The sequence below is a fragment of the Oryzias latipes genome, chromosome 20 (assembly GCF_053564925.1).
Source record: "Oryzias latipes strain Hd-rR chromosome 20, Olatipes_Hd-rR_3.1".
Lineage (NCBI taxonomy): Eukaryota > Metazoa > Chordata > Actinopteri > Beloniformes > Adrianichthyidae > Oryzias > Oryzias latipes.
This window is the reverse complement of record NC_136256.1, coordinates 12,727,128-12,742,846: the sequence shown is the minus strand read 5'-3', so window position 1 is coordinate 12,742,846 and position 15,719 is coordinate 12,727,128. Positions and strand designations below refer to the sequence as shown.

General features: G+C 40.1%; 1 protein-coding gene across 4 annotated transcripts in view; it reads right to left on the bottom strand.

Annotated features, from left to right (window-relative positions):
* ccny (cyclin Y) overlaps window positions 1–10,352 on the bottom strand; it is a 34,387-nt gene extending 24,035 nt beyond the window's left edge. For 3 of the 4 annotated variants that reach the window (XM_011488728.4, XM_011488729.4, XM_004080889.5), the window contains exon 1: window positions 9,690–10,350. In XM_011488728.4, the coding sequence (XP_011487030.1) occupies window positions 9,690–9,843 (154 nt within the window). In that variant the 5' untranslated portion in view covers window positions 9,844–10,350. Of the gene's footprint in view, window positions 1–9,689 lie in introns of all 4 variants that reach the window. The other variant, XM_011488730.4, reaches the window with a different exon arrangement.
* Between the last annotated feature and the right edge of the window lie 5,367 nt (window positions 10,353–15,719).

Below are 15,719 nucleotides of genomic sequence, written 5' to 3'. Positions count from 1 at the left end.
TAACCCAAAGTATCATCAATCAGTAGGTAGATACTAGAACAGGGGTCGGGAACCTATGGCTCGCGAGCCATATATGGCTCTTTTGATGGTCACATGTGGCTCGCAGACAAATCTTTAATTATACTTTTTTTTTTCTCTCATTTGACCAGTCCTTCTCGGGCGCGATGCGATGCCAGAGGCGCACAGTAGTATCGGTGCTTAGAGAGAAAAATCTGCGCCAGCATTATCAGTTTACTATTATCTATTATTTCACAGAGTTTGTACCAGACGGAAACCTGTGAATTGCCGTGCCTAAAACTGCGCGCTCCCGTCTCTGAGAAAGAGCGCGCAGATGCGGGGACGGGATGTGTGAGGGAGAAAGCAGAGGGTGGGGGGGTATGGCGACAGGCAGCAGGTTAATCGCGCAGGGATTGTAAAAACGTAAACCCGCTGCCCGTCACTCACTGCAGCGTGTGAGTGTGTGTTTGGCTCCCCGTCTTTATGTGATCAGTCTGTCTCACATCTACAGAACATTCAGACTATGATCACGTTTAAAGTCTCAACGCCTGCATGAAGCAGAAACTCACCACGTATCAACCAGACTAGACCATCAGCAGAACTACCACGAGAAATACTCATCATTTATTAGCAACAGCATAACAATGTTATTAAAAAGAATCCACAGACTTATTGTACTCTAAAAATGTTGAAATTAAATCAAATGCACACATTCACTTGTATATTTAGTTTTAAACATATTGTCGCGGTCTGAGTTGGACTGGGTGGGTGTTAAAAGTTCTGGAGTTCATTAAACGCATCAAGCAGAGATCTGATTGGCCCTCAGTTCTGTCGCTCAGGCTGTTGTTAGGGAGTTTGGACCAATGGGGTTCAGCTATGGGCCGAATAAGGGAAATGGGAGGGCTGGAGCGGGAGCAGGGGAATATAAAGTTGGGAGAAGCGCTCTCGTCTCGGCGGGAGAGATTCAGGAGTTGCTGAATTAATTGTACGGCGTTTTTTACAGCCTGCAGTAACCAGAATAAAGAACCTTAAAAGAGGTTAAGTCTCCGTGCCTCAGTGTGGGAAAGGGACACTACATTATTGTATGGCTCTTTCGAAATTACATTTCAAAATATGTGGCGTTCATGGCTCTCTTGGCCAAAAAGGTTCCCGACCCCTGTACTAGAACTACTAGAACTGCTGGAAAAATAGAAAGATGTGACTAAATTAAACTAAAACAGCTAAATAACATTTGAAACTGTTTGGTTGTCTCTTCAGTGAGAAAACCAAACCCAACAAGACAGAGAAGATTATAACAGCACTTTCACTGTTCCTTAAAATCTGATCATTTGCCTTTAAAATGAAAACTCCCATCATCAGGGGAAAAGGAAAACAGAAATAAAAGGCCTTCTGTGAGTGAGTCACACAAGCAGATGTGATTTAGAAACTGCAAACACAGGTACTTTTGTTTCCTAATAACTGATCTTGTGTTTTGCATGTCGGCAAATAAGAACTTCCTAAATAAAGAAGATTTAGTCTAAACCTGCAAATTTACAGTTTGAGGATCTTTGTATTTAAAGACTCACTCACATCATATTTTGAGCAATTTTAAATAAGTGTTCCCAGTGGTGCTTTAATTATGGTTATGCCATTTTCAACCAAACTAAAAATCCATTGTGTCATTTTTAGGACATAGCTTCCGCAGAGCTGCAGTAGTTCGTTAGAAGTGTGCCTCCAAGTTGTGGGTGGGACCAATAGTGCGTGGATACCACTCCCCATCCTCTACCCAGAGCAGAGAGCTTAAGGCCCGTACACACCGGGACGAATATTCGCCAGCCGTTATTAGCCAGCGTTTTTCAACACGTTTTTTGTGTTCACACCCAGGCGATTTTCGCTGACGATGAGCCGAGCGAACATGCAATTTCATTCCCTGACATTAGATGGCGCTTAATGTAAAACAGAAATACTCCTGTACACAAGGTGGCGCCGCGCAACTTAACGCTTCTTAAAGTCGCTTTTCACTCAGAAGAAGAGAGCAAGTATTTACGCGCTTGTCAGAATCATAAAAAAGAAAACATGAATATTTCCAGCTCCAGTAGCTCTAGCTCCAGTTCCAGCGATGAAGAAATTATTGTTCTGTTGAATGATGAAAGACGCCGGAAAAAACGCAGATTTTGGGTACATCCCATAGTAACGAGAAGAGAAGATCATGGGGAGTTTTATCGACTGGTACAAGAGCTGAAAATGTATCATGAGCATTTTCGGGGATATTTTAGAATGTCCGTCATTATTTCTTCGCGGCAGTGTAGACGCTACTTGGCGTCTATGTTCTTCGCTGGTATGTGTGCTCAGCAAGGCAGTTTTGTGTTTGAGCGCCCCCAAGTTGTGTTTTACTGTAACTTCAGAAGCTCCAGACACGTGTGCAAAAGCGCCATTCTCATTGGTCGTATAGTTTTTGACGCGGCGCGTCAAACCAAAAAAACGAACCCGAGGCGTTTTTTTAAATGTGACGCTTTGACGCGTGGCGTTTTTTCGCGTCGGTGTGCACACTCACATTGGTGCCCTTTCTTTAGTCACGAGGCGTTAAACGTCGGCGAATATTGCGCGCGAAATTCGTCCCGGTGTGTACGGGCCTTTACGGTGTACTATTTTACACTCCCTCACAAAAATTAGCACTCGCCAGTTACGAGCATCTTTTCCTGTTTAACAAGTAAATGTTAGAAAGGCTACGTGCCACATAGACAGTAAAAGTTTGCGTCAAATTGGTCATGTTAATAAGTGCTAATAATAAGTGGTCATGTTAATAAGTTTTGGTGATTTTATTTAATGCTCTTTCTCCACTGTCCATTTGTGAGGTACACAGGCGAACACAATATATTAGTGAATATAAAGTGAATCCCCACCCCCTCCCGCGCATGGGAAACTAGTTTATTTCCTAGGGCAGAAGTGTCAAACTTGTTTTCACCGAGGGCCACATCAGCGTAGCGGCTGTCCTCAAAGGGCCAGATATAGCTTATAAATGTAATGAAAAATAAATGTAACTACTCCTTAAAGTTAAATCACTCATTATTTACTAGAACTTTTTAAAGTTACAATTACAGTTCCATAGAAAACATATTTTTGGTTGTTACTCTAGCACAGTGTTTCTGCAGGGACCGGTTTAGCTCGTGCTGGTTTGCGGCGCCTTCCGTCCGTGAAACCAGGGTTCGACTCCGGGCTGCTCCCTGTTCCCCTCTGTGCCGGTCCCAAGCCCGGTTTGAGAAGGTTGCGTCAGGAAGGGCATCCGGCGTAAAACATTGCCAAGTTTACCATGCGACTTGTTCGCTGTGACGACCCCTGATGGGAGAAGCCGAAAGAGGAAGAAGACTCTAGCACAGTGTTTTTCAACCTTTTCTGAGCCACGGCACACTTTAACCTTAAAAAAAATCCTGCGGCACACCAGCATCCAAAAATTAAAAAAAATAAGGAGAAACTCATAGTCTCTATTGATCTACAGCCCCTCCACAATCTCACATGCATTTTTGAGATAATTGTTGCAGAAAAAGCTGGAAACTGCAGCTGTTTTTTTCTAAAAGATGCAATAAAAGTTAAGTTAGAAGATTTAAAAACAGTTTGAAGTGTGTTCGTTGGTTTCAAGACGTTTAACAACAGATCTCCTTGTGCGCTGTCACTCTCACAACCCAATGCATCATGGGAGATGTAGTGCATAAAACGGCCGGAGATCGCTTTTCGGAGCTTCATGGTTTTGTTCACTTGTTCCACGGTCTGATACCGGATTCTGTGGAAAGCTACACCGCTAAAGACGAGCTTTAGCTGGTATTTTTGTTAGAACTGAGCGACTTTATGAGCAGAATCAGAACAAGGAAGTGAAGACTTTAACCACTTCTGATTGGTCAGACTGATGACATGTGATTAAGCCCCCCCAACAATGATTGGTGGAGACAGTTAAAGGGACGGGACATTTCCAAAATACAGCAGTAAGTGCAGCTGAATCGCGGCACCGTCATTCTTATCAAAATGTCTTTAATAAAATAAAATAAACGCAAAGAAAAAGTATTTTACGATCTTTTATATTCCGAACTCCTCAGTGTTTTATCAGGGCCTGTTTGGATGAACAAAGAGCTGAAATCCTGGAGATGGGAAATGTTTTTAGATCAGTTAATGAGGGCAATTTCCCATGGCACACTTGACCATCTCCCACGGCACACTAGTGTGCCGTGCCGCGGCACACTGGTTGAAAAACACTGCTCTAGCACAAATAATTTTAAATTTGATTCTGACAGGTTGGGTCATAATATGAAGAGGAGGAGGAAAAACGGAGAATCTGCTATGAAACTGTTGTGGCTAATACTAAATCTTTGGAGCAAGAAAGCCTCAACATTCAGGAGCAAATAGACCATCTAAGACTGCAGCAGGAACAGGCAAAACCTCAGGTGGAAAAATATAATGACATGATTACTAACCTGAGGATAATACAAAAGGACAATGTTGAGCTTTTGCAAAGACGTGATGCCATGCAAGACACACTCAACCAATTTCATCTATTACAGACAGGATACAACAAAACAGCTGAAAACATTGTCAATTTGGAAAAGCAAAATCAAGAGATCAAGCAAGATATTAAAAAGCTTCAGGAAAAGTATATTAATGTGAACAAACTAGAGGTCGAGTACTTAACTGCAAAAATGGAATACCAGGATAAATTGAAGCAAAACATTGTTCTTGCCAAGGATCATTCCAATCTTAGATCAAGACTCCAACAAGAGAAAGATCGCGTGAAGTTTACAAACGCTCATGAACATGACTTGCAGGTTGTGGAGCAGGAAAACACTCAGCAATATTCCTGTCTGACAGCCAACAAAATGCCTTAGAGAGTGAATGCAGAGAATTTTAATATCTTATGTTATATTATATTATATTGCATCATAGCATATTGTATCATATTATATTACATGTTGGGTTTTTTTGTGATATTGTGTATGTTTCTTTTGCTTTTTTTGTTTTAAATGTTATAATTCTTTAAAAAAAAGTTTGATTTGATTTCATTACATTACAGTACAACATATTATATTATATCAAAGCATATTGTATTATATTATAGCATATTACATTGTAGCATATTACACATTATAATCCATTATAATCCATAATAACACATGAGATTAGATTAGATCAGATTACATCAGAACAGATCTCGGCAATATGGCCAAAAAATAAAATCTCTGATTTTATTTAATTCCTATTAGGTATTTTGCATTTTATGTTGTGTTATAACAGATTATGATATAACATATTGCATCTTATCATATTCTATCACATTAAATTTTAAATACACATAGCAGGTTCTAGCAGGTTCATGATTTTCCAATCAGGAGTCAACTCCACTACCTCTGCACCATGGCCCCCCCATAAAAGTTGTAGAACGTGGTTAATAAAGTCTGATTGACGAACAGACACATCTCTGACACGTTTGTCTCACTTAGTGTGACTCACAGTTCTGTCTGCCTCATCTATGACAAAAGTTTGAAATAAACCATTTATTGACGGTGCGCCCCATAGTGCATAACACACGGTGTGATCATTCTACTACAAATGCTGGAAATACGAAACTAATTTAAATGTTAACAACAAAGAAGTGAGCCAGAAATTACAAAACTCAATTTGATCAATAATCAGCAACTTTACTAAAAACGTATGTCTGGACAAAATCATAAAAGTACAAGATGCTATTATAATTATACAGTAGTAAAATAACTTATTCTCCCATTCTTTCCTAATTAGCAAAAGCAGCTCTCATCTATCAAGGATGGGAAACAACATAACATTACAGCATATTATATTAAATCATAGCATATTGTATTATATTAGATTATATCATATTACATTGTAGCAGATTACATTGTAGCATATTACACTGTAGCATAATACACATTATAATCCATTATAATATATTATAATACATGAGATTAGATTAGACTTGATTGGAAAAGATTGAAGCATATGGCCACAAAATAAAATCTCCAATTTTATTTTATTTTAAATTCTATTTTTGATTTTATGTTATGTTATTTTATAATAGATTATGATATAACATACTCCACCTTATCATATTTTATCACATGATATTGTAAATGAACATAACATAACAAATATTATTAATATATTATTATTATTACTTTTTTGGAAGAAAAGAAAAATCAGTCACCAAATTTTTAGGGAACTATACCAAATTTACCTGTCAGCGTTGTGGGTTTTCTCCAAGTACCTTGGTTTCCCCACAGAAACTGGGAGTGATTGGCTTGTGACTGATAAATTCCCTTCCCCGAATCGCCACCTTATCATGGTGGAGGGGTTTGCGTGCTTGAATGATCCCATGAGCAACGTTGTCGGGAACATTTGACCCCATCGGGGTGTCCCATGACAAACTTCTCCTGGGGGACAGGCCAGAGTAAGGGCGATTCAAAAAAAAAAACTTTTTACTACAGAGACAGCAGAAACCAGTTCTTATGGAAGCATTTCTGTTGCATAATCAAAAATAAAGTCAATACAAAAAATGCTTTTTCATTTTTCAAAATGAAGCATGCTTTTTCATTTTATTTTTGAGTCAATGAATGCAGCTTCATTTTGAAAATGACAGAAAGAAATAGTTGTCCCTTTAAAGAATGCCCACATTCAAAAGTTGTGCTGTCAACTTACTGGTTAACTTCAGTCGTAAACAAGAAATAAGCTTCTCTGTTGTTTTTGTATCGCTTCAGTACAAATCCGTAAAATGTTTTCCACAGTTTTTCCATCCTTAAACTTTTGCTGACAAGAGTTACCGTAGATAAATGACCCTTCACACTTTAGATCAGTGATTCCCAAACTTTTTCTGCAGGGCCCCCCTTTCTGAAGATTAGAATATTTTCGAGCCCCCCCCCACTGACACAAACATACAAATCCTTTGTTTCTAAACTCCACCGCGCGCCCCCTGCTATACCTCCACGCCCCCCCTAGGGGGCGCGCCCCCAGTTTGGGAACCACTGCTTTAGATTAACCTTCTGCAGACGCAACAAAGTACGGCTTCTCCATCATGCTAGCAGACAGTCACATGACGTCACAAGATTTACGTAAAGTTGTTAATTTTTTAAAATCAAAATCAAATATCAAATATGTTTAAAATGTAATAATTTTTCAGAACTTATTTCAGTAAACTAAACATCTGTCTCATTTTTTTTTCCATCTACAAAAAAAACTTGATAGCTTTACTTTGAAAATGAGAACCTTCACTGACATTTTACTTTGGGAAAAAGGATTAACATTATTCTACAATTTCAGAGCAATAATTACATTACCTAAACTGTTTCTTTTAAAACACATCACAAATCAGCCGTCTGGGACATCTCAAATATTTGTACTTGTTTTTCTCGAACAGATATCCAAGTACCCGAGTATGGTATAGTAAAAATGACCTTGGGTGAAAGTAATTATTGCTCTAAAATGCAGGATAATGTTAGATTTTAAGTACCTTAAATAAACTGACACAACCAAATGCGCAACTGTTAGTAGAAGTAAATGGTTCCTCAAAGTAAAGTGTAGGTGAAGGTTCCCATTTTCAAAGTAAAGTCTCTGCCAAACCACCAAATCAGTGAAAGCCAATTTGCTGTGGCGACCCCTTATGGGATGTGCCGAAAGGTGAACAACGGCGGTCATGTTTATGATTTGTTTCCAGCTCAAGTTATCTAGGAACCTTAGAGTGTCACATTGCTTAAAGTGACCCATTTCTATCTTTGTAATTCTGTGTATTTTCCTCTCCTGTTCTAGATAAAGGTATAAATGATGGATTTTAAATATTCGGTTTTTTATACATCCAGTAAAAAGACAAGCATATATATTAGCAACCATTCAAACCTAAATTAAATAGTAAGAATTGGGGTTTGATCTGTGAATCTTTGAGTGCGATTCATGAATCGCCACTTAAGTAACGATCTGCAGCTCTTGTGACAACAAAACCATATCAAGTAAGAGTCTGAATTTGCACCTTACACAAAAACTCCAACACTGTCTGAGTCTCACTGTGTAGAAAATGATCAGTGAAAACATTGACTTCAGAAATACTCAAAGACAATCAGTTTGAAGAGCCTTTTTCTGCCCAGTCAGCATTAACCAGCTAAAACGTGATAAAAGCCCGTTTGTTGCTCTTCAGGAGGATTCACTCATCACCAAGGCGCTTGGCCTTTTCTTTTCACACAGCCGGCATTACGGCGGATTCTCACTGCTTCATGTATTCTGGTTAGTAATTTCCTCACAGTGGCAGCATGCTGGGATTGCTTCCTTTCCTGCCTTGCATATCCTCACTCACTGGATTTGCCATTGTGTTGTAACAAAACAACAACAAATACCAGTACAGAATGAAATTTCGTGTAGGTTTTTGGACCTTTGCGTCTTTTGGAAAATGTTTTTCTGGGTCGACTTTAAAGTTCTACTGTTAAGTTCGAGTGTGTTTGTGACAGCTGAAACATCTATCAGCACTGCCCATCAGATCACTTCAAAAATAAAAGCTGCATCTAAACTAAATAGAAATGTGTGGTTTGCATTGGTTTGAAACAAGGCAAAACAGCTTTGAATCGCTGAAGATCCACTCGAATCATCTTTTGATCTATTGGAAAAGTGTTCCTAGTGGTCTTTGAATCATGATAATGCCATTTTTAGCCAAAACGCAAAGTTCTGGCAGGGGATATTAGCATGAAACAATCCTACCCATTTCTAATCTCTGTTTACACGCTCTCCCACTAGCCTACAGCCCCTCACACACACAACATTATGATGCAACCAAGATTGCAAGGAACATTGGAGCTATCTGGCCGTACAGGTTTCAGCCAGATTCCAGCTCAGACAAGAAAAACAAAGACGTACACAAGTCTACAAGTGAATGCATCAGAATAAAACGGGGTAGGGAGCTTCTTATTCACAATTTGTATAAATAAATACTCGTAAACACATTGCATATTTGGCGTTTTTAACATGTTCTTGTGGCTTTTTTCTCATGATGGAGGATATATAAACAGAGGGGCTGTGAGCTAGCAGGGGAGCGCGTAAACAAATGGATGACGGGAAGTGTAAGCAGGCTTGCTTTGCGCAAACTGTCCCGTCCACAGCTCAGAGGTGAATTTCTGATGAACTACTGCCGCTCTGCAGAAACTGTCCTCGAAATTGACACAGATTATTTTGATTTAGGCTAAAAAGGGCATAATCATAATTCAAAAAAACAACAATGGAAACCCTTTTAGAATAGATCAAAAGATGATCAGAGTAGGACTTTAACATATGTCCTCCATCCCGACAATCCCACAGAACATGTTAATGCATATTGCAGAGAAAATGTTAGTGCATGTGCAGAACAGTGATCATTAAAGAGCATGTGCAGAATAGTGATCATTAAAGTGCATGCGCAGAACAGTGATCATTAAAGTGCATGCGTAGAACAGTGATCATTAAAGTGCATGCGCAGAACAGTGATCATTAAAGTGCATGCGCAGAACAGTGATCATGGGGTCTAAGGGTGGGTGTGTCACCCAAACTGACGCTATGACAGCACTGCAGCTTCAATGTCAAAGAAAACCGGTAGGATAAGACCACTGTGTGTCCGCCAAATTTATATGGCGCAATAAAATCAAACCTGAACCAGCACATTACGCTTTGTGAGTGGATTTTCTGTCCAATATGGTGCATCTTACCGTCTATGTTCTCTCTGTCGCTGATGTGCTGGAGGTTGCAGCCCGTGTCCTCACGACTGAGCTCCGGCTCCGGTCGATAGGGCTCCAGTCTCGAGTGGTTGTTCCTCCGGTGCTTGGGGCTCGACGACACGCAGCAGGATGTTGTATTCCCCATGGCGCGCGGCGGATTTGGGAGCCTCGCGGGTTTATCGTCGGACCGCTATTGACGGCGTTGGATTGGGGAGAGGAGGGGGGGCGGTAACGCGGATACACACTACAGCCCTGGTGCAAGCTATCACACCAGGCTTTCCCCCGTATCCGCTAGTGCTACACGCCCGTCTCCTTCGGTGTCTCTAACGTGTTTATTAAGACATTTGAGGCCATGAAGCCGAGTCGAGATTAATCTATTAGTTGTTGTTTCTTTTTTTAAGGAAGAGCCCCCCTAAAAAAAATGCCCCCTCCCTTTCAAACCTAAAGCGAAGGGAGCTTCGGTTTCAGTCTTGGCTCACGCGTTCACGTAATTATCCTTACAAAACATTCTCCTGTCCTGATATTGGTATAAAATAAAAACGAAAATATTGTAAATTTACAACTTCGGACTAAATATGTCTGCGCTCGGCGCTACATGGTTGCCAGTGGACGGTACACTGCAGCTACATCCGCTATAATGTTGCCTTCATGTGCACGTCACTTAGTTGGATTTTCAATAACCGAAACGGTTTTGCAATTTAAAATAATGTATGTTAGTTTCTAAAAATATATATATATATATATATATATATATATATATATATATATATATATATATATATATATATATATATATATATATATATATATATATATATATATATATATATATATATATATATATATATATATATGTATATGGTATGGATAACATATTGTCTGCATGTACAAAACTTACTCTGCTAAACCAAATCTTTCATTAAAAAAACGAACAAATTTGTACTGACCATTTAAAGAAACAACTGTCAAGAGTTTTGTTTAAATAGTTTGTTTTAAATTTGATGTCAAACTGTATTTATAACAGTTATTTTGTTATTGTTACATTTTTCCACGTGCCCCTTGCAATGTTGTTGCAAACCATTTAATTTTTTTTAATCAAAAAGTTATGTTTAGAAAAACGACAATATTTTAGTACGTGAACGCACCCTTACTGTACAAGAAGTTCCGGTTCCGGCTACGACCATACCTGATTATTAAATGGACTATTTCGGACATTTTTTATTAAAATAAAGTAAATCCTAAAATCCAGATTAGATTGTTTAAAATGAAGTAAAGTCTTCATTTTGGATTAAATCCATGTATGTTTAGTTTGAATAATTGCAATATTATTCATTTAAAAATGAGACTTTGTCACCATTCTGACTTATTTTAGCTGAATAAAACGGTCATAAATATTTTCATGTGTCATTAACCTTCCTTGTTCTTGACTGTTTATTGTTAATTCTACAAATTGCATTGACAGTGGGCAACTACAGATGATTTAGTGGATTTTGATGAACATTTTAATGTTAAGTTATTTCACTGGAATGTTGATTTGATGTTCTTGCCATTTCCTGCAGCCGTCAACCCGCAATGTTGCAGGAGTCTGTGGAAAGAAAGGTGGACATGCTCTTTACTTGAGCTGCAGGAGTCGGGCATGGTACTGTGGTGCCACCTGCAGGTTCCGAGGATGCATTCCAGGTTTTAACAGTCAATAAAAGAAAAACAAAACAGAAAAAAAACATGTATTTGCCGCTACATATCGAGGGAGCTGTCCTCACTGTACATTATATGACTCCTGCATTTTATTCTCATCCATTTATATAGGTCACAAGGCAAGATGAGGATGCTTTTGATGAAGCATTATTGTGGACCTTCCTTCTTATGGTAAATTCTAAGCCATTGACTACACCAATGCTGCCCCTAGGCAAGAAAAAATAATGCAAAAACAATGTTAATTCAAAGAAGGGGATCCTGCTCCTCTTGACTGAAAGGAGGCAATCAAGGTGGCTTAGGTGTCTCAGATTCTCTGGGATGATTCCCAGAGAGGTACAGTATTTTGCCCAAGGGCAGATCCATGTCACACTGGAGGGATTCTGTCTCTCAGCTCAGCTCAGTCCTCAGAACTGGGAGACATTTCTTTGAAGAAGAAGGCCTGAACGTCTCAGCTTAGACTGCTGCCTCTTAGCTCTGAAAAAGTGGTAGAGGATGAATGGATGCTGTAAAAGTTTGATGTCGTTGTGGCTTCCTCTGCCCTAGATAATGGATAAACAGGGTACCCTCTGGACAGGTCGCCAGTCTGTTGCAGGGCCACACACTGACATGCCCACCTAGGGACAATTTAGAGACACTAACCCATTAAGCATGTTTTTAGACTTTGAGAGGAAACCGGAGTGTCCAGACAAAAGCCCCAGCATACACGGAGAGAACATGCAAACTCCACATGTAAAGGATCCAGCCAGGATTCAAACCAGAGCATTTTTGCTGTAAGGCAAGAGTGCTAAACACTGCACCGCAGTGCAGCCCCAATTCTGCAACCTTTCACACCTAAACAATGTTTCCACCGTGCATTTGACATGCATTCAAAAATGCCCAAAACATGCAATTTTGAACGTGCTATTAGCCTGTGGTGTTCACACTGGACACTTCTTTTTCTTTTTCTACTGTTAACTAGCACATGTCTGCCACTTACAGATGGAAGGGGCTTGGTGCCAAAAGGCCGAAGTGGGGCAGATCTCGTGATTTGGGCACAAAATAGAACCGTCCTTGTACTGGCAGATTTAAATTACCATTATGTCAGGAGAGTGGCCTTAGTTTATATTGTAAATGACAGAAAATGTTCTTTTCTGAATGTGCATTTTAGTTTAACTGTCATAGATAACTGCTCCAATCTGCTTCCTTATATTTGGTCCATTCTTTGTGACATACGCACCAACAACTGAAGCACGTCATTTTCTTTCCTTTTCTCCTTCGCTGCACACGCACATGGACGGTATGCTGGAGTCTACAGTTTAGCTAGCACCCCTTTGGAAGCAGAAGGAGGTTTAAATATTGATGCTGTGTTCGCTTTTTGTATTTCTTTAAGTAAATGTGAAACTGTTTATTTTAATTCATGGAAAAGTGTTATGAAGGTCCTTTAATTGGTGGCGCACATCGTGTCGGTGCTTGTTACGCAACATCACAGACTAATTTTGTGCATTGAAAACTTTGTTAGAAGTGAAATTAAAATTTCTTTAGTGCATTTTTCTTTAGTTTTCACGGTGCATGAGTACATGTGGTGCTTTGGATGGTTGTGTCAAGGACCAATAAAGTACGCACCTGTTGAAGCTCAAAGTGTCTCGTATATAACCAAAAGAGGCCGCCACATATATTAATTTGAAAAACAAATGCAGTCGTCATCAGCACATGGGTTCAAATGGTAAATGGCATATACTTATATAGCGCCTTTCTTCCTACAAGGACAAAGCGCTTTACAGTCACAGACCCATTCACCCAGTCACACACACATTCACTCACACATTCACACACTGGTGGCGGCTCCGCTGCCAAACACAGGCGCCTGCCTACCACCAGAGGCAAGGTGGGGTTCAGTGTCTTGCCCAGGACACTTCGACTCATGGGCGTGCAAGGCGGGAATCGAACCTGTAATCTTACGATCATGGGTCGACCGCCCTACTGCTGCACCACGGCCGCCCCAGATTCACCAGATAAAGCAGCTTTGCTCTCAGTTTTGTGAGTTTCACCACACCCCTATCAAATCTGAGTCCCTGATTGGTCAAAGTTTGACCTGGTTTAACTTGCAACGCACGTTTAAAGCCACACATTTTGTAAACAGAGCCGGACAACCGTCGTAAAAACTTGCGTAGCTACATGTGAAGACCAAAACTTGTGTTTATGCGAGTTAACAAAAACTTTTCATCTGAAGTGGTCGCTTGCCGAGGGCGGTGTGAACGTAGCCTCAAAGAACCCTTTGGTCCATTTTCTTACTGACCAAAACCCAGTAATACCCAAAAAGTCTCATTTTCATTATTTTAAAAAATTAACTTTAATAAGGTTTCTTTGACCATTTATAATCTCTCTCTCTCTCTCTGTTTTACGCTAATTCTAATAATAAACAACTTAGATAGCAGATTTAACCTTTAACCATTATTTTACTCAGTTATGTGACATATTATACATCCAAACTAGCCACTTTATTAGACACACCTCTCCAACGGCTCGTCAATGCAAATTTCTAATTAGCCAATCACATGACAGGAGCTCAGAGCATTTAGACATGTAAACATGGTCAAGACGATCTGCTAAAGTTCAAAGTGAGCATCAGGATGGAGAAGAAAGGTTATTGGGGTTTACAGAGAATGGTCTGAAAAGGATAAACTGTCTAGTGAGCTGCAGTTCTGTGGGCGAAAATGCCTTGTTGATGCCAGAGGTCAGAGGGGAATGGCCAGACCGGTAAATGGTAAATGGCGTATACTTATATAGCGCTTTCTACCCTCTTTCAAAGGCCCAAAGCGCTTTACAGTCACAGACCCATTCACCCATGCAAACACATTTTCACACTCTGATGGCAGCTCCAGCTGATAGACAGGCAACAGGAATTTAACAAACCACTGGCTACATCTGAGGTCTGCAGACGAGCATCTCTGAACGCACAGCACGTCCAACCTTGAGGCAGATGGGCTACAGAAGCAGACGAACCACACCGAGTGCCACTCCAGTCAGCTAATAACAGGAAACTGAGGCTGCAATTCACACAGACTCACAGAAACAGACAATAGAAGATTAGAAAAACGTTGCCTGATGTGACGTGACCACCACGTAGAATCAGTATTTGGCATCAACAACATGACAGCATGGATCCATCCTGCCTTGTATCAATGGTTTAGGCTGGTGGTGGTGTAATGGTGTGGGGGATATTTTCTTCAGACAAATCTGCAGCAACTGTGTGAGGCTGTCATGTCAATATGGACCAAACTCTCTGAGGAATGTTTCCAGTACTTTGTTGAATCTATGCCACCCAGGATTAAGGCAGTTCTGAAGGCAAAAGGAGTCCAACCCGGTACTAGCAAGGTGTGCCTAATAAAGTGGCCATGGTGAGCGTCAGTCACTGTTGTTCAGCCACAAATTGGTCAAAAATCTTCCTCTTTGTGACCAACATTGGAACAGTTAAGCAATTTGAATAAGATCTACTCCCATAATTTGTACATTTTTGGTACATTTGTTGTTCCTAATTCAATTCAATTCAATTTTATTTATATAGCCCAAATTCACAGCAACAGTCGTCTCAATGGGCTTCATCCCTGTAATTGTAAGGTAAAAATAGAATCAAAGGGGATTATAGATGCATAGAATTCATTAGGATAATACTAAACTTTAACTAAACTAAACTGGACATCCCTGCCCTTAGACACTCCTTTACAGTAAGGAATAACTCCTAAAAAAACGGAATCCGCAAAAAACGAAGAAACCTCTTTGGTGCCCACATGAAGGAGGGATCCTCCCCCAGGACGGACAGGCAATGCCAGAACTCCTATAGAGAATTAGCTTATCTAACTCTACAACTACATATTTAAAGTCCAGCAGATGATCTTCATCCAGATGAAGCTGGGGGACGGCTGGGGGCGCGAGACGAGCCGGAGACAGGATCCACAGCCAAGTGGAGGAGCAGACGAACCAGAGACGAGGTACACGGTTAGGTACAGGAGCACGGATGAGCCAACTGAAATCTGGAAGCACAGAGCGAAAGTACACGAATCACACTGCACCAAACAGAGGCATGGAGAACTAAATGATGAATAAATTATGAAGAATAGAGGAGAGAAAGAGAGTAGAAGTAGACGAGACTAGAGGACAGAACCCCAGTGCACCATAGTTTCCCCAGCTTAAAACTTCTGGCATCCTAGTGACAACTTTATTGTTATTGTTAAGTTTAATTTAAAAAAAATTAACAGTAAGGTAAATATTATCTGAACACTAGCTAGTCTTACAATAAGCCTGTAGAAAGAGAGAAACTGAGTCGGCCTCTCTTACATGAGCTGGGAG